The sequence below is a fragment of the Aedes aegypti genome, chromosome 2, assembly GCF_002204515.2.
Source record: "Aedes aegypti strain LVP_AGWG chromosome 2, AaegL5.0 Primary Assembly, whole genome shotgun sequence".
In the NCBI taxonomy this organism is placed as follows: domain Eukaryota; kingdom Metazoa; phylum Arthropoda; class Insecta; order Diptera; family Culicidae; genus Aedes; species Aedes aegypti.
In genome coordinates this window covers 215,949,422-215,972,521 of record NC_035108.1, presented here as the reverse complement: position 1 = coordinate 215,972,521, position 23,100 = coordinate 215,949,422, and the positions used below count along the sequence as shown (strand labels likewise).

Here is a 23,100-nt window from a genome sequence, read left to right as displayed (position 1 = left end):
TCCATCTTGAATTTTGTTAGAAAAATCGTTATTTCACCATAAGCGCACCGCTAGTTTTGAATTCTGAGATTACCATCAGAAAGCTGAGGAATAATTGCGTAAGATAGGCTACAAAAACTAGGTTAGCAATGGTATTTACCCTATGATATTAACGATTTTATAAATCATGTTCTACTATTTTGACGTATATGGCGAGTGCAATCAATGCAAACATCATTTTTTTGTACTACAAAGAAACAAGTTTTCAATCGTTGGTGAATTATTTGAGACAGAATAGGAGTATTATTTTGAGTGAAAAAATCTGGCGGCCATCTTGGATTTTGACGCCATCTTGTTTTTAAGTAGGAGAATGAGTTTTCACCTTGATAGCACTCAAGATGTTGAATTTTAATGCTACCGTTTCACTTATTCTTCTTCTTCTTTTTTCTGACGTTACGTTCCGACTGGAACAGAGCCAACCCCTCAGCTTAACTAGCTTTGAAAACAAATTATCAAATATGATTTTTTAACGCTTATTTGCTACCTGAATGATTCTTCTGCATATCTTCGAGTTGAAAATAGCATTATTTCTTTCATTTATTTGGTCTAAAACCATTAATAGAAATGAACAATCAGTTGAACAGCTGGGATAAGATAAGAAAAATAGAATCTTTTTTTTAACGGAGGCCTCATAATGAGCACTGAGATGGTAAGAAATCATTCAACTGCTAAAAACCAAAATGGCGTCGAAATCCAAGATGACCGCCAGATTTTACAACCTCGAAATAATACTCCTGCATTTCGGCATTACGTCCACATTAGAACAAAACCTGCTTCTCATTTTACATGCATGTTGGGCGGTACTTGAAACGATACTTTATGGCTCAGAAAATCAAGGATGTTTTTTTTGCTTTAAAATTTAAGATTTCCATTCTGAATTAATGCACTTTTGTCAATGTTTTACGTTAAAACTACAGATATTACCAAAAAGACTTACTAATGTCCCGACGCGCAATCTATAAACTTCATTCAATGAACAACAATGCATATGGTAGAAAAAAAGTTTGTTTAATACAATCAATGTTTTTGGACGGTTTTCATTTATTGAATTTATTTATTCATTATTATTGAATTCAAAGATATGTCGAAGAATTATTCTGTTGTCAGAAATCGCATTATAAAAGAAAAATTCCTATTTAATAACCTGGATTTATGACCAATACAGCTGAGTATCTGGCTCGGTTTAGGGACGTAACGTCAGGAAAATTAAGAATAAAAAGACGAAGAGTATACGTAACCTTTTTTTATTGATAACCTCTAATTTCAACATGCTGAGTGCTATCAAGGTGAAAACTCATTCATCTACCTAAAATCAAGATGGCGTCAAATCCAAGATGGCCGCCAGATTTTTTCACTCAAAATAATATTCTTATTCTTCACTCGACTCGAATAAAACACCAAAGGTTGAAAACTTGTTTCTTTGTAGTACAAAAAAAATATTTTTGTATTGATTGCACTCGCCATATACGTCAAAATCGTATAACATGATTTAGAAAATCGTTCATTTGATAGGGTAAATACCATTGCTCACCTAGTTTCTGTAGCCTATCTTACGCAATTTTTCCTCAGCTTTCTGATGGTAATCTCAGAATTCAAAACTAGCGGTGTGCTAATGGAGAAAAAACGATTTTTCTAACAAAATTCAAGATGGCGGCCAAATTCAAAATGACCGCCAATATTTTTTCGAGTTCAAATGAAAGCTATATCCTTTCTCTATACGATGCCACTAAGTTTGCTATTTGTTCCAAGCGCAATATGAGACATATCCTGTGAAGAAACACCCAAGATTTATCAAAAAATGGGCTTTTTCGCAAACTGTTCAGCTAGCTGGCGTACGAGGGGTCCACCAATTTGAGAAAACAGAAAGGACCACCCTTAAGTTTTATCGAGACCTAGCGATCAGTGACATAAATTGGAATTCTAACGATGGGTGCCGATGGCGGCCTGGTTTCAGCGAGAATTGCTTATTACAAAAACTTGAAAACTGAATGCAGGAAAATAAGTGCGACGGTGACTCATGTACCGTAATTCGGGGTAACATTGATCGGAATGACCTACCTCGTATAAAGTTTGAATCTACATTTTACCTTGAAACATTTAAAATGCATGCATAGTGCTTCTCATCAATGGCGCAGCTAGGGGGTGCGGTGGGTGCGGTCCGCACCGGCCCCCGGGTTCTTAGGGGCCCCGATATCATGGTGAAAATTTCTCATAGCATTAAGAAAGGTTTTTGACATTCTGAAATGTATCGGGGCAAGGAAAATCAGATTTGGAGAGGCTCTGAATTGGAAACGAGTAGGGGCCCCTACATCATCTAGTGTATTGAAAAAGGTAGCGTTAATTTTAACACTATAGAACGGTACTTTTGAACAGAACATAGTGGTTTTGGAATCAAAAATACATTTTTCTTAAAACCGTAGAATATCAGAAGGGGCCTCTATAACTTGAGCCTGAAAAAGCCAGGAATTGGGTCGGAAACATTTTGTTTAGAGCCATATCCTAAACCAAGCTGAAACGAATATTTGTTCACAATATTTTATATATTCTTGAAAAGTACCAACTCATATTTCGATAATGAGAATAAAGGTCTCTAAAGTCTCTTTTTTACGCAAAACATCTTACATATTTAAATTCTCTTTTTCTTATGATGATTCTTCTAGCAATTCTCCAAGGAATTTGTCCTAGAAATTCCCTAATGATTTCTTAAGATATTCTAAAAAGAATTCCTTTAAAAATTTGCTCCAGAAAATCCTTCAGCGGTCAAACAACGGAATTACAACGAAAATTCTTTCAGAAATTTCTATAACGATTTCTCCAGGTAACAGATTTTTGTCAGAAAAAAAATAACAAAGATTTGTTCTACAACTGGTGTAATTCGTGTAAAAAATATTTTGAGAAATCATACAAGAATTTCTCGAAAATATCTTATGGCAATTTTTCAGAAATACTTCCAGCTATTTTTTAGAATCAATGCTTCAATAGTTACTTTAATGATTATCTCACGAATTTATCCATCAATTCTTAAAAATAATATTCCACGAATTCTTTTAGGAATTTTCCCAATAATTTCACAATCAATTCAACCATTTTCTTCCTAAATGAGGATTCCTTTCAAAGATTTCTGGTTTTAATTTTCAAGTAAATTTTACTTGTATTTTTAAACTAACAAAAATATGTTGTGTTTAAAACCACAAAATCCTACAGCAATTATTCCTGTAGCTTCTCAAAGAGTTCCACTCGAGATTTTCAAGAAGTTTACTCTAGCAAATATTGGTTGGGTAATTTTCCAATTATTTCATTATTAGTTTCTCTGAGACTCATCCAAAACTTTTTCAAGAGTCCAGAAGAGATCCGGAGATCTTTGAATTAAATTTCTCTTGTAAGAATTTATCATGTTTTTTATTAGTGATATCATTACTTTCGTTTAGAAATATGGCCAAGTTTTTCTTCTTTCTGTAGGTTTCCTTGGGAAAAGTATTTGTCGAGATTTTCAAGGTATCTTGAAAAAAAATCTGGAATCATTCCTTGAAAATTCTGTGAAGAAATCGTTCAATATACTCCTGAAGAAATCTTCGACTTAATAGTAAAAGCAAACTTTTAACAAATACCTCAATTACATTCAGATGAAATTTCTGAAGAAAATCATTAAATCCCGCAGAAACTTTCAACAATCCTTATCAAAATGTAGTTCCTGTTCAGTCTCAATTTGGGTTCATTTTTCAGGCATGAGGTCTCTAAAGTTCCCTTTTAAGCACTTAACCGCTATTGGGCTTGAAGGTTATATCTGTATATTACTCTTCATTAATTGGCATTTTGATTTCTGAATAAAAATTAAAAACAACTCCAACAACAGATGAACACAAAGTCCATTATTTTCATTCCATAATATTAATGTCGATTGAAAGTATATTATTAATTTGATTTATTTTTGATATCAGTCAGGTTTTTTTAAATTGTTTAAGTAAAAACAGGTAAAATAATGATCCAGAAGACGTCTGAGAAAAGTTTAACAACTATCGTTAGAAAACAAAATTCGAAAAAAAAACTTTTATATTTTAATTTATTTGTTCCTTATTTATTTTTATCCCTCCTATCGTACCTTCCAAGGGTCTCGGACATAATAGAAAATAATATTTGTATCAGCCGAATTGGCACATATCTCTATCTGGAAGGGCCCCCGAATTCGACTCCGCACCAGGCCCCGAAAACCCTAGCTACGCCACTGCTTCTCATTCTTATGTTTATAAGCTTATGCAAAATGAGGATTTTACGAAAATTGAGTTTAGTTCATGCGTAAAATTTTCAGCTATTGTAAACTGTGATTTATTTGATTGTAGATGACACTATCGAATATTCATGTCTTACATCAGTTCTACAAACGATATGAGCAAGAAAAATGCTTTTGGTTCTAAAAACGGCATCACCGAAAACGATTCCATTGTCAAAACTTTCACAATTTTGTTCAATTAGACAAAACTAACGAATTGCTTCAAATAATGCAGAACTTCCTTAGGAAATTGCCTACATTTAGTCGTATTCAGCTAGAAGAGGTAATCTGAATTTGAAAATAACTCTGAAAGTACATGACTTGTAAGATTTTGGCTCTCGTATTCGGCTTCAGGAATTATGATTTTAGCAAGTACCGTAATTTCGGGTGAAATTGATCATTTTCCACGATTTTTCTAGTCTGTTTTCTATAATGTTAACAATGCCAAACATCTAAATGCAGGAAAACAAGTACGAAGGTGAGCCTCATCGACTTATGTATAGAAATTTTCTAACAAATGTCATTTTAGTGTTAACAAATATCTCTAAAATAAAAAAATCAGAGGATCTCATTTCGGGGTGAAATTGATCACTTGTCAATGCCATTATTGTTAGTTTTCAAAACAACTCTATATGATAAATTGGAGCTCCCTGAATCCGAATTTGCTTGTCAAATTCTTAACAATGCAATATTTATATAAATAACAAACAGTTAAATTTCAAGAATAGCGCGGAAAACGCCTAAATGTATGAAATTTCCTAAGGAATTCAATGATATCTAACAGAAATTCAATTACTTCAACCATATGAGCCAATTGGTACGAGTTTTGGTGATGAAATCTGGTTTAGGGATATATCTCAAGCATCCTCACAAACTTTCAGGTTTATACCATGTTCAAATCCTTGCTTATGAATAGAAGTTCATAGGTGTTTGTCAATACTGCACCGTGCATGATTTTGAAATTTTACATTATTTTCAAAGTTCATTTACTGCAGCGCACATTGATATTTGTGCTCCATTGCGAATAAATAAAATCGTGTGATACGATGATCAATTTCACCCTCCTGATCAATTACACCCGATTTTACGGTACCGTAATCCGGGGGGCAAATCGATCACTATTTTACAAGTTTTTGTTGTGTTGTCCTTCGGAATTCAAATATTGTCAAATAAATTTCGATAAAATCAGTACTCCATTGATCTTTATCAGTTTATGTAATCGGCTTTTAATGAAATAATATATAACATGTCATAAAATTTATTTTAATATCAAAAAAATTAAAATGACATACTGGGGCTAAATTGGTCACCATACAAAAAAAGCAGATTTAGGAATAAAAAATTTCCCTCTCTCCTAAATAAGGGTCTCCCGAATCTGAAAATAATGTCAAAATTGTTACAACTCGAGTATGTCATCATTTTATTGCAAAAATAAACTTTGAAACTTTGCCTAAGGTGAAGATAAATCGAAACCAAACTTCAAAATTTGGAGAACCGAGCACCCGTTTGAGCTGAAAACTTAATCGATTGGTCACCTTCAGCTAGTGACCAATCGATTAAGTGTTCAGCTTAAGCGGATGTTTGGTTCTCCAGATTTGTGCTCTTGAAAATTTGAGGTTTGGCTTCGTTTCATCTTCACTCTAAAACGCCGCAATTTCTCTTGAAATAAGCACATTATTTAGGAATAAACGGTTTATGAGCAAAAAACTATATTTATGATATCAAAAATGAGTTCAGTAGTTCATACTTAAGCTTACACATTTTTGCTGTGCGCGTTCGAAACGCAAATATCAAATGCGAAAACACCAAACGCGCTAAGATTTTCTACAGGCAATGCGATGTCAAAGTAAACTTTGCTATGCTAGGTTGGCGGTGATATGAGTAACCGTTGTTAGGTGTCCTTCGATTATTTTGTCTTACCGCATTTGAAGGACTTTAGTGAAGATTAGCACCTCAAAAACAAACAGCAATATTTCAAACACTCAAAGTTGACATATATTCATAGCACCAGAGGATTGTTTGGCATCGACATTTCCAACTGTGTTGCTTACATCTTCAAAATGCGTAAATATTTCTATGCAAAACTGATCCAACTAAAATGAAATAGTTAAAAATCATCATTAGACATCTATAAACTAGAAAACATGGAATCTCTGTGGTGCCAACGAAACCTTCAGCATCTTTGGGAGGAAAAGTCTTTTGGTATCGACCTGATCAAATTTGCCCAAGTGATCAATTTTCCCCCGGATTACGGTAACGACGTTGCAGATATTACCGAACATTGTTTACATATGTGATCAATTACCCCATATCACATAAATAAAAAAAAAATCACCTACTTACATATTTACATATTTTTAAACATGATTAAATATTTCAGAAAACAAAATCTAGTATATAGTCAAGAGCGATGGGTGCCAGTACTTGTGTTAAGAATATAAAACTTGCAACATTTGCATATTCAAATGAAATTTTTAAGAAATTTGTAGAAAAGTAATCAATGTTACCCCGGATTACGGTACCATGAAACGAGGCAACTTTGATACAGCGTTGTGAAAAACTCAATTTCTCATAACTCACGCTTGAGGTTTTTCATGCGTGGGTTGTCAATCACGTAACTCAGAAGTCAAAAAATCATCGATGAGTTGGCTCACCTTTTTGACTCATTTCCACAGTTTACTCACAAACGGCAATAATTTCTTGTTAGTCTGGTGAAATTATAGTAATCCTTTCTAACGTAAATAACAATATTCGGGTTTCACGAGGTTTTGACGGGTTTAACGATTAAATTATTTTTTACGGTTTGAGCTGATTGAGTGATTTTGCATCAAAATCTCGAACGTGAGATTTGCGAAGCATTCTTATGTTTTTAACGAAAGATAATTTCTGCATTATGTTATTGAGATTTCTGTTTGGTATTTTTATAACAAGTACTGATATCTTATTTATCAAATGCAGTTGAAATATTGCATACCGATTTTCCGTTTTGGGTAATTTTGATAATAAGTACACTGATAGGCAAAATAAAGTGCCCACCTTACCAGTTTTCGAATTTCTCTCATTGATTTGGTTCAAATTAAAGTTAACACACTTAAATCTTTTTTGATATTTTATTTTTGATTTTCTTTTAAAGTTGCACTTACGAAATTTTGATAAGAAAAAGAATTACACTCAAAGAAAAAGAAAATCAATTTGTATTGAAAAATAAACAGTGACAAAATAAAGTGCCCACTTCCTTCTTGGCCCCAGAAAAGATGATTTAAGAAAAATAAAAAGCAATTTAATAGTTAATGTGTCCTCCTTTGGCCTTAAGGACTTGCTGGGGGCGCTTCGGCATGCTTTTCACCAGGTTTTGTAGGTGTTGTGGTTCTAGTTCTTCCCAGGCGCGCTTCAAGGCTTCAAAATAATTATTTTTGTTGGTAACACCAGTTTCGTCAACCCTGGCATCGAGAATCTTCCACAAATTCTCGATGGGGTTGAGGTCTGGGCTTTGTGGAGGCCATTCCAGCGGTTTAATCCGACAAGACCTGAAGAAAGACTTGGTCTTCTTGCCAGTATGCTTTGGGTCGTTGTTCTAGAGAAATATGAAATTCTCTTCAAGGCCCGTCTGGATCAGCGAAACCTCCAGATTTTCCCGCAAGATGTTGATGTAGGAATCTGTCGTCATTATTCCGTCGGTTTTCACGAGGCTTCCTACTCCACTCCATGAAAAACACCCCCAGACCATCACATGTCATCACATCACACCTCCATGCGTCACCGTTCCTTGGATGTGGCGCTCCTGAAGCTCGAGCTGTTTAACCGAAAGCGGCGGGCTCGTGTATGGTGCAGAGCGCCACATCCAAGGAACGGTGAAGCATGGAGGAGGAAATGTGATGGTCTGGGGGTGTTTTTCATGGAGTGGAGTTGGAAGCCTCGTGAAAATCGACGGAATAATGACGACAGATTCCTACATCAACATTTTGCGGGAAAATCTGGGGGTTTCGCTGATCCACACGGGCCTTGAAGAGAAATTTATATATCTCTAGAACAACGACCCGAAGCATACTGCCAAGAAGGCCAAGTCTTTCTTCCGGTCTTGCCGGATTAAACCGCTGGAATGGCCTCCACAAAGCCCAGACCTGAACCCCGTCGAGAATTTGTGGGCGATTCTCGATGCCAGGGTTGACGAAACTGGTGTTACCAACAAAAATAATTATTTTGAAGCCTTGGAGCGCGCCTGGGAAGAACTAGAACCACAACATCTACAAAACCTGGTGAAAAGCATGCCGAAGCGCCTCCAGCAAGTCCTTAAGGCCAAAGGAGGACACATTAACTATTAAATTGCTTTTTATTTTTCTTGAATCATCTTTTCTGGGACCAAGAAGGAAGTGGGCACTTTATTTTGTCACTGTTTATTTTTCAATACAAATTGATTTTCTTTTTCTTTAAGTGAAATTATTTTTTTTATCAAAATTTCGTAAGTGCAACTTTAAAAGAATATCAAAAATAAAATATCAAAAAAGATTTAAGTGTGTTAACTTTAATTTGAACCAAATCAATGAGAGAAATTCGAAAACTGGTGAGGTGGGCACTTTATTTTGCCTATCAGTGTATGTGACACATGGGAATCCATAACCAAACTACTCTTTGCAACCATTGTAATTGGAATTCGATAAGTGAATGTTGAAAGTGAACGTGGGTTTGGACTGTATGCACTAAAAAACAGAATTTAGAGTAAAAATCGTTAATAAATATAATTTAAAATTGAAACAAACATGACAAACACAATAATAAGTTTATAACAATTCGACATTTAATTCAACACAAACAATCGTTTGTGTAAGAAAATGAAGAAGTCGAATGAATTATAAGAAGTACCGTAAATTCGTGTCAAATTTATCAGTAGGGTGAAATTGTTCACCGTTTCACACGGTTTTATTTCTTACTGATAGAGCACAAATATCCATGTAAACTGCAGTGAATGAACGTTGTTTTCCGTTACTATTGTCGAATTGTGTGTTGTTTTTTATGAAAATTACGTTAAAAAATCAAAATCATGTAGAGTGCAGTATTGACTAACATTCAAAAACTTCTTGTTATTTACAAGGATTTGAACATGATATCAACCTGAAAGTTTGTGAGGATGCCTAAAATATATCCACAAACCAGATTGTATCATCAAAACTAGTACCAATTTGATCACTCCGTTGAAATAATTTAATATCTCTTATGTATCAGTAAATTCCTTTGGAAATTTCCTACATTTAGGCGTTTCCGCGTAATTATTAAAATTTAACTATTCATTACTTCTGTATTATTCAATATTGCGTTGTTAAGAATTTGGCTAGCATATTCGAACTCAGGGCTTACACGCTCAAAAAAGAATTCAGGAAAACGTGAACTGTCAAAAATACACCGTGAACTACCGTCGCGTTATCATGAACGTTCTCGGAATCAGGCAACACATTCATCTAAACACAATCTAGTTCACGGTGTATTTTCGCTTGTTCACGTGTTCATGACAGCTGTTCACGGATGCGAGAATGGATTTTTTTTCCTTGTAGGGGCCTTCCTTAGCCGAGTGGTTAGAGTCCGCAGCTACAAAGCAAAGCCATGCTGAAGGTATCTGAGTTCAATTCCCGGTCGGTCCAGGATCTTTTCGTAATGGAAATTTCCTTAATTTATATTGGTTGAATTAATCACCGTGAACTTCTATTTGATATTATATATTGGCTTTTCTCGGTGTCATATAATATCAAATATTTCCTTAACTTCCCTGGGCATAGAGTATAATCGTACCTGCCACACGATATACGAATGAAAAAATGGCAACTTTGGCAATGAAGATGAAGATGATAAAATATAAGCAATTTCTAAAAGGATTTTTCAGCTAATCAAAATTCATTTTTTTTTTTAACAGAATGAGGAAATTCGTACGAGATGTGAGGATGTATTCGCTCTTGGGGTCATATACTTCCAGGCATTTAAATCTTCGATTACAAAAAGAAGCTTCTGAATGCCTGTCCTCAACATACCATTTGAATTGATTGAATAGATTTTCCATTGAATGTTTTTTTCATAATTTACCAAGTAATAAACAATAACAATACCAAAGAATTTCACAACACACAATTTGACAATATTTAAGATAAACACCGTACATTTACTGCATGTTACATTACTCTAAATGTATCATACGGATTTTCCAAAGTTTGTTTTAGAAATTACATAGAACAATTTAATAGTAGTAAAAGTTTCGACATCATTTTCAGATTAAAAGTTATTACATGTTTTTTTTTTCTTGAACATATTTAATTATATGGTGAATAGTTTTTTTTTATTTACTCATCTCGTTTATTTGGCATGCTCGGGCGTCGTAGGGCATAACAGAGCCGAAATCTTTTCTTTGTTTACATTATTTACATTTTTTTAAACTATGTTAGTTTGAGGAAGTTTTAAGGTCAGGGAAAACATTAATACAACAAGATGGTGAATAGTTTGAACATTTGAGGACTCGGAATGTGAATACGCTTGCTAAATCCTTTCCAATTCAACATTTATGAGGATAATGAATAATCAGCGGGGTGAAATTTATTTTTATTTTCGGGGCCACTCTAGAAAGAAGTTCGAATCAACATTTGTCTTTTGGACATTTTTAAAGCAATTAATGCTTCTCTCTCCTATTTGCATGAGCTTATAAAAACTAAGGTTTCATGCAAAAAAATCGTTCAGGTGAAAAGTTTTAATTTTTGAAGCTATTCTTAGCAGCACTAGCAAAGATTCGTGCCTCACATAAGCTCTGCAAATGATAAATGCAAGTAAATGCTGTTTTTTGCACACCCCAAAAACGAATCCGTTGGCATATTTTTTAAAAGTTTGTTCAATTAAGTTAAATTAATGAATTAATATAATACAGAATTTTGTTAGGAAATTGCCGATCCTTACGAATATTCAAGAGATAGACTATTTCTTCTCTTCGATTGCGAGGATTGTGAATTTATGTATTTTAACACGTTCATCTAAATCTACGTAAACCTAATAGAGACAAATAATATTTACTGAGATAAATTATATTTACTGAAATCAGTAGATTATTTTTTCGAATGGTGCTAGTATTAGTGATGCATTTTAAACTGAACGCGAGCCAAAAATGAACTGAACCCGTTCATATTTTGAACGTGAACATAGTAATCATTGAACTCGCTCGCAAAATTGTTACGCTTTTTTTTTTAATTTTTTTCATAACATTTAATTTTAGACATAACATGCATTTCATATATGATATAAGATATAAGTTATATCTAGGTGTTCTGACACTGTTATTAGACAACACTTTCATCCTAATTTGGTAAAACAAATTTAAGATTTTATTAACATTTTGTTAACAACATATCACATTTCATTTGCCGTAGCAGTTCAGATTTTTTACTGGTGAGTCGATTTCACCTGCTTATAAGAGAAAAAAAGCATGTTTTCAATTTACTTAACCTAAATAAATAACGCATTAATCACGGCAATAAGAGATTGTATCGATTTTTGCCGGAAATTATTAATTATTTTATTTGACATTTGTTCCAATGTTTCAACATTGGATATTCTATGTAACTCATTGGTACTTTATCAGAGAGGAAGCCTCAGAAACATTTTCAAAATTTTATTTTGAATTCTCTGCAGAGCTTTCTTCCTGGTATTACAATAGCTAGTCCATATTAATACAGCATACAACATGGTTGGCCTGAAAATTTGTTTGAATAGCTTGTTCTTAAGACAAAGTATTGATTTTCTGTTAATAAGGGGATAGAGACATTTCACATATTTGTTACATTTGGCTTGAAGGCCCTCAATGCGATTTTTGAAATTCTTATCTAGCATGAGCCTTAGATACTTAACTTCATCTGACCAATTTATTGGAACTCCTCTCATCGTGACAATATGACTACTTGAAGGTTTCAAATAAAGAGCTTTTGAGTTGCGTAATGAATCATAACACAACAATTTTTCAGAAATTGTAAAATTATGGTGAATGCATTCCTATATCATTAATGTTACCCTCAAGTGGTCTTCTACGAAATTGCAAAAAATATTGTACGTAACGCGTTGCAGAGCTCGATTTTTACAGCACTCCTCGTAATTATCTGTTCATCATCTTCTGCTACAGCTTCTTACGATGTGCTGCGCATCATGATTATTACAGAGAGTGATATTCCCTTACTGCATACAGTGGCCTTTAATTTTGATTAATTTGGGAGTTTGAGTTTGAGCTAATAAACTGTAGTGGAAAGTAGGAAGCCGGATCCTATTCTTGGCACATTTGATTTATTTAGGCAGTAGGGTTTTGAAAGCTACTGAGCTTATATTTGGCCATAATATGCGTCGTATTGGAGTGCTTCTTATTGCAAAGTTTCAAATGATTAGGCAGAGAAAACTCCTCATGCCAAAGTGCATGACGCAAGTGCTCAAGTAGCTCTATATCGCAGTATATCAGTTGGCTAATATTTACAAAAAAAAAACCTGTAACGTGAACGAGAAACTAATAATAATTCCAAAAATTTCTGACAACCCTTTAACTTTTTATTTTATTTTATATTTTGGTTTAAAAGACATTGCTCTGACGGGGCATTTGTCTCTGTATTTACACTTTAATATAATTAATTGTTCTCAATAAAATCTTAAAATTAGCTCAATAAATCTTAAAAAAATCTCTGAAACCTCCGAGAAATTTTAAGTTTTACGCGATAAACAAAATGAACATTTGAAACATTTTGTAAGCTTTATAGAGTCCTCAAAAAATAATGATTAACCAAAAACCATTCGAGGAATTCTCAAAAATAAAAAATGTTGGGTACAAACATTTCAAATTTCCCTCGATAGGGCAAAAAAATGCTTGAAATACTACAAATTTCAAAGAAAGTGTGGGTCTCTCCAAACTATCTCGGAAGGTATGAGAAATGTTTGTTGGATATTGAAACAAAAATAAAACCCTAACTTTGTTCTACAGACATATTTTAACTTGTTGTTACTCCATGGTGGGTCGCTAGTAATAAATCTGATTGCTAGGTGGGTCGCGCATCCGAAAAGATTGGGAACCTATGGGTTAGGTACTAGGTATAGTTGATCAAGGGAGTTATGATATCTTGAAAATTAGACGATTTCCTGTATTGTCGCATTATTTGATAGCTTTTCTTGATATTTCTACATGCAATATAATCAAGTTAACCACGGAAAAACTGCTTTTTTGGAAATATTTCATGAATTGTTGAAGAGTTCTTTTCCACACAATCAACTATTGCCAATCCCATGTAAAGACACGATTTAAACAAATTGTTTCATACATTCCATGTATATTTTCTGAACCTTGTTTTGAATTTCAATTTAGGGTGGAAATAAATTTACAGAAAAAAATGATCCTTTCCGTGAGTAGGGAAAAGGATAGATTTTGGCACGGTGCTATAATGAGTTTTGCCATAATCGAACGGGCACTGTACCAATTTTTATCGCTCTGCTTATCATGTCACTGATGTCACTTCTGATTGCACTAAATGTTAACTATTGAAACAATTTCAAAACAAGGCTATACAAATTATTTCAAAACGTTTTTCTGCCCCATAAAATTCAAACCTAAAGGCCGGTAAATCATTTTTTGATCAACCCGAAACACGTTTTGCCGATTCATCTTTGATGTGCTGTTTGACGAATATTTCTGCTGAAATCGAAATAATCCACTTCGAGGAAAAGAATGAATTTCGTTTTCGTTTTGCTTGCGAAACCCAGAACACTGACAAAACGCAAATACGCAAACAACCTCAGTTGGCTGAGTGGAACCCGAGCTTCGCCCACATGAGTTTGTGGTTTCCAGTATCCAATGTGCAAATTATATGTTAGGATTCGTCGCAGCCCAGAGGCAATATCTTTTCTACTCACCTCTTGAATCATAGTAGTCATCCTCGTCCTCTTCGTACTTGTCTCCTTTCACCTGGTTGCTGTGGAAACTGCTGCTAGCGACGAGCACCAGGAGTGCTAGATAAATCCCTTTTATCGGCACCATTTTCACTTCACTTCCAATTGTGATCTCTTTTTTCTTCTTCTTATTTAAATCTAGCTAGAAAAGCTAGGCGCTGTGAACACCGTTTCACTTCTCTGTGGTTTCGAACTTTTTCTCGCTTCTCACCTGAGAAAAAGCCGCCTAATCTTCGTACAAAAGAACTACACTTTCACCGCACGTTGGAAAATAAAATGAGTCGAGGAAAAACACTTCTTACGACGATCGAAATAATCCTGGAAAAGTAGAAAGAACAACACGCTGGCTTATGATTTTCTTTTTCTTTTCTCTCGTGAAACACCTTAAAAATGGGGAGAGTTGTTCATCGCACAGTGGAAGATATTTTTTTCTTATTTCCACCACCCCCGAAACATTCCCGACCAATAAAAAGTTTCTTCTTTCAGGTCTCCTACATGAGTTCTAGCAGCAGCAGCACTTTTCGTCCCCGCAAATGGACACTTTTCACACTTTTAATTAATAGTGCTCGACTTGGTGCAAGAAATTTAATTTCACTCATCGGACTTTTCTGAACGGGAAAACGGAAAGAACTCAAGAAGTGACACTCTCTGAAGTTTTATTTTCTCCACTTTTATTGATGGATTTTCTTTGCTGCATGGCCACAAAGTCGCACACGGGGACACGGCTCTTTCTTTGCACACTTCGTCGCTGCACAATCTTCACACACCAGTAGTCTGCTTGAGATCGGCAACGGCAGCAGTAGCAGAAGCAGCAGCGGCTATTCCTGTCCGACAGCTACGGGTTATGGCATTTCATCAGCTCTTCCACAAATGAAACCGGACGGACTTGGACAGCATCAGCACAGCATCGGAACGGATCGCCTCTTGTTTGCTCACTTGGCCCCAAACAAGTGAGTCGAAACCCCAAAGCGGGAGAAGAGCTCACAGTTCGGTTTACTACCACCATTAGCAGAGAGCGTAATGTAGCGCAGAACAGTATAACAACGTGTTCAACGACACTACCTACGACGACAACAGCCGCTCACTCTTGGTGGATACGCGCGGAATCGAGGAAAAAAGCGCTGCACATGCAAGTGTTGATGTAACCAGCGCTGAGGAAGCGTTCGAAAAACAACCCGTTCAGCTGGATTTTTGCTCCACAAAGGGGGAAAGAGCTCCCTTTACGGTGATGATAAAATGCGCTCTTGGAAGGATTACTTTCAGAAACGAACGCCAGTGTTGCTAGTTCTCATCAATTGTTGTATATACGGACGATGACGCTCCTGACACAGACTATTTGTGCTGTGTGACCTCATGCAGTAGTAGGCCTAGAATACATGTGATCTAACATGAGTTAGGATAAGTTCTCGCGTTCAGCATCATAAGGGCGTAACTGCAGTGATCGATTTCTCTTCATCGATTTTCTCTTTAGCTTATTGCATGGCCAGACGACTGTTTTTGACTGCTATTTTTAACTCAGCTGAAAGTACTCATCATCCTTCATCGTACTGCATCGTAAAATGTTTCGAAAAGCGATCGAATTTTCTGTAATAACGCAAAGAGAAAATCGACGAAGGGAAATCGATCATTGCAGATACGCCTGTATGATACTCAACGCGAGAGTTATGAGATTCACATCACAGATGCCATGCAAAGCAAATCACAGTCAGCGAATCCATTGCAGACGTTAGTAATGCATTTAAGGCTCAAGAATCCATTATTCAATCATCAGCAATCATCAAAAATTAAAAAAACAATTTGTTCGTTCAAATTTCTATAAATCCGCAATCATTACATTATAGGTAGCAAGTGTAATGCAATGATAGAATTTCTTCAACATTGCTTCAATATCGAGGTTTTGAAAATTTGTAAAACGATCATGGTTATTTTCCTCTTAAAGTAGTTGCAAAACAGGCGTAGCTAATAGAAACTCAAAACAACAGTAGAAAAATGCTCCATTTCCTGCATTTACAGCCTGTGATAACACTAGTTATTCAGAATATTCGTGCACCCAACCTAGGCAACTCGTTGAGTTTCACACTTTTAAAATATATTAGTGAGGAGAGCCACATGCGTTTCACCAAATTCAAGCTTATTGTCACTGTCAACTCTCCGTAACTCGATATTGAAGGGACCATCGAGTTACAGAACACAGAACCAATGCATGAACATGAACCACGAGACCATCACGGTAGCATAACCGATTTTACTATCGTTCCCTTGAACGATACGGAATAAGTGAGGAAGAGTTAATTGTCATTTCCAGCTCTGAATCTAATAAAATATCCATAAAGAGCAGGGTAATTGGGAAAATCTACCAGTTATGGCCATGATAGTTCCCTATTTCGCCATTCATGATAGTGTGATTGTTTAGTGATTTGATTGTGTTGATTGTTTAGTGATTTGATATGGAATACATCTTGAAGTTGAAACATTCAAAAAGATTCAGAATGTGAAAGTTTTCGAAATCTAACTTATGGCCAAATTAGGAACCATTGAACTATAACTAAAACACTTGTTTATTGACTATTCAGATCCGTTTTGAACAATTTTCAGCACATTGTTAACCTTCAGAATCATCCTACCGAGCAAGGATTACTTTTCCCGGTTGTTTGAATATCGAAGAAATGCTGTGCCAAGTAATTTTTTAAGATTCCCATTAAATGTGAATTGACGTAGGTGGAGGCAACACAAAACAAATAAAACTTGTCTGTGTTAAGAACACTACTCTGTAGAATAACAAAGTAAATAACCATTTCAACATTCGTGTTCAATTTAGTTAAGGGGGCTGGATCCGTCATTGATTTCGAAATTTCGCTCAACATCAAGAAGATTTACATGAAAATGTGATCACTGTACTCTATACTCCAACCGCAACACATTGAACGCATTTTCATCGAATAATGTTATGCTTTGATCAGAAAAACTGCTTTGAAGTTTCGATGATGACGATGATTACGATGACGGAGCGTTGAACGTTAAATTGAGCAAATTTTCATTATAAAAACCTATCAGAAATAGCGTCATCAAACTTATTTTTTCAGCAGTCATTACTCAGTGGTACAAAAGATCGAAGTTAATATCCTGCACTAAATGATTTGTTTTGTTGAATACGTTATGACCAAGATATTGGCAACTCTTTCGGTTTATCGCGCTCAGAGCAGATAACTGCTATGCCTGATGTCACAGTTTGCAAACTGACCGTACCTCAATTGTTAGAAAATCTTTACAAATACTATTGTAGTACAATATTCCACAACCAAACTTTTAGATCAGCAATGACAACAATCCTTCATAATCATTCAATACCACTTTACCTATACATATCCGACGGACTAAGCGCAAAGAGATTAGCCCAAACTAAATCAAAATAAACAACCCGATGAGCGAGCGCTGATCTCAATTTGTCAAAAAAAAAGATACACATAAAACTGGTACATTACTTGAAAACCAGTTTTCACGGCCCACACTCATCAGACGGTGTTCACAATTCACACACAAACTCGAACCACATCACGAGCTCGGAGCAAAAGGTGAAGCCAAAGCAATGCATGCAGCGGGTGAAACTGATGGCGATGAGTCACACCAACACTTGCTGCTGTCGTCGTCTGTTTGGTTCTCCCGCAATAGATATCTGACTCTGGCCACCACCAGTTTCTGTTTCTCTTGGTTTCTTCTTCCACTCACAGGCTTCGTTTGCTAGCTACTAGCCTTGCTGCTGTATTCGCCACTACGGGACGTCCTGGTGTTTGTGTGCGTGTAAAGCCACCTTTCGTCGTCTTTGGAAACTGCGGAAAAGGCACAAGTAGAATTTCTTGTTTCTCCCGACAAAATTCGGAAAATTGCACAATTTTCCTAAATTTTGCCCACTGCCGTCATCTTATTCTCTTCAATTAACATTATTTGCTTCCACGGCACTTTTTTATGCCATTTTAGGCCTGTTTCAACCAAATACACACCGATTTGTAAGGACTTTTGCCTCCTTCTGGCAAGCGAAAAACACGGAACAAACCGCACGGACAAACTCTTCGGAATCGATTGAAGAAAAGACAAGCATGCAGAGCCAAACGACGAGGGAGTAAAGTTGTGATGGCTGCTGCTCACATCTAGGATAACGAACCACTAGAGCGCTCCCACTTACTCCTCCGCATGCATGCAATTCCTATCTCACTCTCTCACTCTCAATTCGCACACATGGCTGTCGCTGTCATCTTCATTATCAACCGACAGGTAGAAAACGATAACTTTTTTTTATCGTTTTTGATATTTTTTCGGTAGTTTGTCAATGTTGTGTTGCCATCATTTAAGTAATTGGGATAAAAATATTTTATTGAAAAATACAGAATTCACAACAAGATCATATATTAGGGTAACCAATATATTTTGGAACCCCTTGGCCATTTTCCTACAAATTTCCAAGTTTAAATCGAAAGACCAACTCAATTTGCATGCCATTAAGGAAGATAGGACTATTCCGCACTTGCATTAACCGTTTGTTCAAAGAAAATGTGTTTATTTTATCTGTAACTAATTTAATTTAATCGGTGCATCCATGCGACCGTTACAACACGTTACACACAGAAATTGAAGCCGTCAGACATTTTTCAAATGTAAACCAAAACTTTTTTCTGGACAAAAAGCGTAGAATTTCTTCGGTCGATCGATTGATTAGACTATGGGCAAGCATATTATACATCCAGTGTCATGGACTTTGTCGCCAAACGATAAAACAAATGCCGGGGTCCAAATTATATACTTTGAGCGTCCAAAATGTATTGGTGTGTCCAAAATAATGAAAAACAGTGCTTCAAAATTCAATTATTTTCGACGTTTTTTGGATCCTACATTACTGTTTGGGCATTTTTATCTCATAGAGGGAGTTTTCTCTACATTTTGACATGTTCTTTGATTTGGTTACGCTGTGCAATTGATTAATTGGGACACAAAACTAAAATCACTTCCTTAGGGGGTCCAAAATACGACCGTTACCTTATGCAAATTAAGGTAAACGCCGTCTAAATGTAAGGCGCTAAATAGCTTTTGTAGAACTATGACTAAAGTGATGGAACTTATGTTGATATATTGTCGTAGTCGACAAAAATGTCAATTAATGAGCTTACAGTTCTTCTATTCCTAAATCTTATTCAGAAATACAGTATTTTACTGAACATTATCGAAAATCCATGCAGTGAATTGCCATGGAAGTGAATATAAGGTGGCGAAGTACCTCTGGAAAGCAATGACTCAAATACAGCTTTAATTTAGTATCCCAGGATAATTTGGAAATTTCCTAAACTTTGTGTTTTTGAGGTGGGATTGATTTTGAAATTCTTGATGAAAGAAATACCTTAAAAATCAATATATTTGCCGAAAGTTTACTTCAAATAAATTACAAAAAGGACTCCGAAGATTTGTTCAGTTGTTCATTTTGTGATTTTGACAAAGCTCCTTTTGGATACCCTCAAAAAATCAACGTAGAATTTTCATAAGAATATTCATTGAATTTAGATTAAAGATTCCTTAATAATTTTCAGGAATTTTTCAAGTTCCACGTAATAATATCTTCAAGATTGCAACTACACTAAACTCTCCCTTACTCGATATTCTGTATGTCGGTTTTCCTCTAACTCGATGAAATGCGCGGTTCTTTCAAAATATCATACTTTGATCCCTCTGTAAGTCCATACCTCTCTAACTCGATGCGGTCTGTTTCAGTTTGCTATGCAAGTTTACCTATCCAACTCAATATATCCATGAAAAATTTGAAGTATCCTCAAAATGTTAATTAATTTCATAAATTTGATAATTATGCAGCAGAGGCACGTCCACGTTCGAAACCATGGGTAGGGCAAATATTTTGAGCATAGTGAAATTAAAAAAATGTTAACCCTGGATTGTAAATTGAATGTTACTATATTATTATTTGTCTTTATTAGGAAGATTTTCAGCCCTTGGCTGGTTCATTTCCGAGTTACTATATTTAAAAGGCTCAAACGCAAAGAAGTGTCCACTGAAATGAATTTTATTATAGAAATTACTGAATGCATGGTAAAATTAAGAACTGCACCAACGATTTTCAACCGACTACATTAATCTGTTAATTCTACCGAAACATAGTCAACATCACTACACAAGAAAATATATTCTGTTACTTTAACCAGAGTTGTAGTTTATATGACTAGAAACATTCTAGATTTGAAAAGTTCGGTATTATATTCTTGACCACACTGTGTTGTACGGCGGGTGTCATGGATAGAAATACAATGTTTTGTAGTGGATGCTACTATGGACATAGTCACATTTACTGCACTGCTCAGTAATTTTTACCAGATTATAGTAACATGCCAGTCGTTACCACAAGCTACCGATTGCCTTAAAATAGTAAATTAGAGACCTATTGCCAGAAAAACGAGACATGGAAAAAACACAAAATGATTCAAAAACAGGCTGAAAAAAGACCAAACATGAACCAAAAAAAAAAAACAAAACGAAACCTTAGAGGAGCTATCATAGCTTCAGAGTAGATATTTCTTTAAGATCTTAGACTTTTTTTAGCATTCCTCGCCACATTACGACAAGTATCACTGTATGTGTTTTTCATAATTTTCTTTAGGAATTCTGGTATTTGCCCAAATGTGCAGGTATTACTCTGAAAAATGATTATTTCTCAAGGAATTTATATAAGATATCAACTAGGGATTAATATAGACACCTTCAGGAATTGTTCTATAGATTCCTTCTAAAATTTCTGCAGAAATTTCTCAAGTAATTCTTCAAAATTTTCAAAATTTCTAAAGAATTTTTCCAGAAGTGTCTCCAGGGAAATGTTTCTGCACAATAAATCCGTGAGGTATATCTGAATAAAATCCTAGTGTAATCTCTAATAAAACTTGTGTACGTTTTAAAATCACCATCATGAACAAGGATCTCTGAAATAATCCCTGGACTCTTGAGGAAGGTTTAAAAGATATTTTAGATAATATGGTAAGATAATCGAAAAACAAATAATCGAATCTTGGGAAAGAATTCCGCAGGATTGTCTGAAGATATTTCTCAAAAACACATTTGACTGAATCTATACAATTTTGTCTAGGAATGATGGAAGAAATTATTGAAAAAATGCTGTGGTGTAAACTAATGTGAAAACTAAAATAAACTTTTGAAGATGGTATGAATTTTTTTGGGACAGTTTTTAAGAAATGTTTGGTTAAACTGTAGAAGTAATACCTGGATGAAATGCTGGAAAAAATTCGAGTAAAAATTGATTTGTTCCAAGAACTCCTCAAAGAATTTTGTATTTTTGGGAAGAAACGTGGATAAATTCTTGAAGGGATTAACATGAACAGGCAGAGGAGTTCTTGCAGGATTTTTTGAAAAAAAAACTTAAGTTATTTTTCCAGATACTCTGGAATAAACCATTGTGAATTTCCTCGGAAGTAATTCTGTAGAAATCTATAGAAGATCTCCTAGATTAACAACTGTATTAGTGACAAAAAAATTCTGGAGGAAATTTCAAGGACAGTTTTGCAATACCTAAGGAAATTAGTAGAGGTGGTAGCTTTGGAGTTCTCAAGGATTTCCTGGAGCAAATTCTTAAGAAATAATTCTAAGCATTTTTTGAAAAATTCGGCGGCAGAATTTCTGGGAGAAATAATATAGAAATCTTAAGAAGAGTTTCTGGAGAGATCATGTAGGAGATCCTGAAAGTAAAATCACCATGATAATTCCTGAAGGTTTTCCTCGGGTAATCTAAGACGAAATTCTTAAAGAGTCTGTTGAACCCGTTACAGTCTCTGATGGTTTCTTTAGAGCCTTTACAATTTAGCATCAGGATTCAATACAAACATAATAAGGAAAAAATAGACTTTAGCGTCAATTTTGGTTGAAATAGATATTTCAGAGACTTTCCATTAAAATAGAGACTTTTTAGAGACTTGCATTGAGACAAACACCAAGTATCTAAAAAGAAACCTACTACCAGGATTATTCATTGGATCAACCTCTGTTATCATTCATATTAAAAATATGAATATCGTTTATATATTAATACCTTTAGTTTATTTCATAGTTTCTCAGGATTTTCACTATAGATTTTCTCAATCGTTCTCATGAGCTAGTACTTTTAAGGGCTATGTCACGCTTTACTAGGCATGAGAATCAAGAAAAACCTCGACGTGTCTGTCTGCAAAATCGCCTAAATTTAAGCTCTAACCATATCCATTGAGAACGTTTTGCTTTTGTATTGTTCTACTCTCAAATAAGGTTGTAAAACATTAAATGCTATTGTAGTGTTTTTATTTTTTCTACTGTGAAACATTTTAGAAGTTCTAGAATATTCTATGGATATTTCCGAACACTCTCGAATATTCTGCTCAATTGCTGTTGTAATGTTCTATAATTTATTGCCTTCTCTCTAAAGACAGTTGTCATGATCTTCTCTCTGGTGTTATGCCCCAACTAGGACAGAGTCTGCATCTCAGCTTATATTCTTATGAGCACTTCCACTGTCCTTGCGCAGAGGACATCCGGCGCTAGTGACCAAGTAAAATTAAGCGTTTTAAGCATGTTCTATCTCGTGATCTACATGAGATAGAAGTATCACCATTCCTGCCACACGTTGAACGAATGTAAGAATAGTGAATTTGGCGAAAAATATTGGTTAGCATTTTATTGACATAACACGATAGCAACACATAGGGAGCCGCATCCTATTCTTGGCTCTTTTGATTCACTTCGGCAGAGGGGTTTTTGAAAGATACAGATATTTGGCCACAATTTGCGACGTACCAAATTGCTTCTTCTTGTAAAGTTTCAGA

The 23,100-nt window shown here is 35.1% G+C and overlaps 1 protein-coding gene across 5 annotated transcripts in view; it reads right to left on the bottom strand.

Annotated features, from left to right (window-relative positions):
- The window catches only part of LOC5578270 (calsyntenin-1), a 362,527-nt gene extending 344,126 nt beyond the window's left edge, over positions 1–18,401 (bottom strand). The window contains exons 1-3 of one of the 5 annotated variants that reach the window (XM_021843974.1): positions 18,244–18,401; positions 18,054–18,072; positions 14,210–14,563 (exon numbers count right to left, since the gene is read on the bottom strand). In XM_021843974.1, the coding sequence (XP_021699666.1) occupies positions 14,210–14,333 (124 nt within the window). In that variant the 5' untranslated portion in view covers positions 14,334–14,563; positions 18,054–18,072; positions 18,244–18,401. Of the gene's footprint in view, positions 1–14,209; positions 14,564–14,740; positions 14,854–15,012; positions 15,295–17,971; positions 18,073–18,243 lie in introns of those variants that run through there. The other 4 variants (XM_021843975.1, XM_021843976.1, XM_021843973.1 and 1 more) reach the window with 4 other exon arrangements.
- Between the last annotated feature and the right edge of the window lie 4,699 nt (positions 18,402–23,100).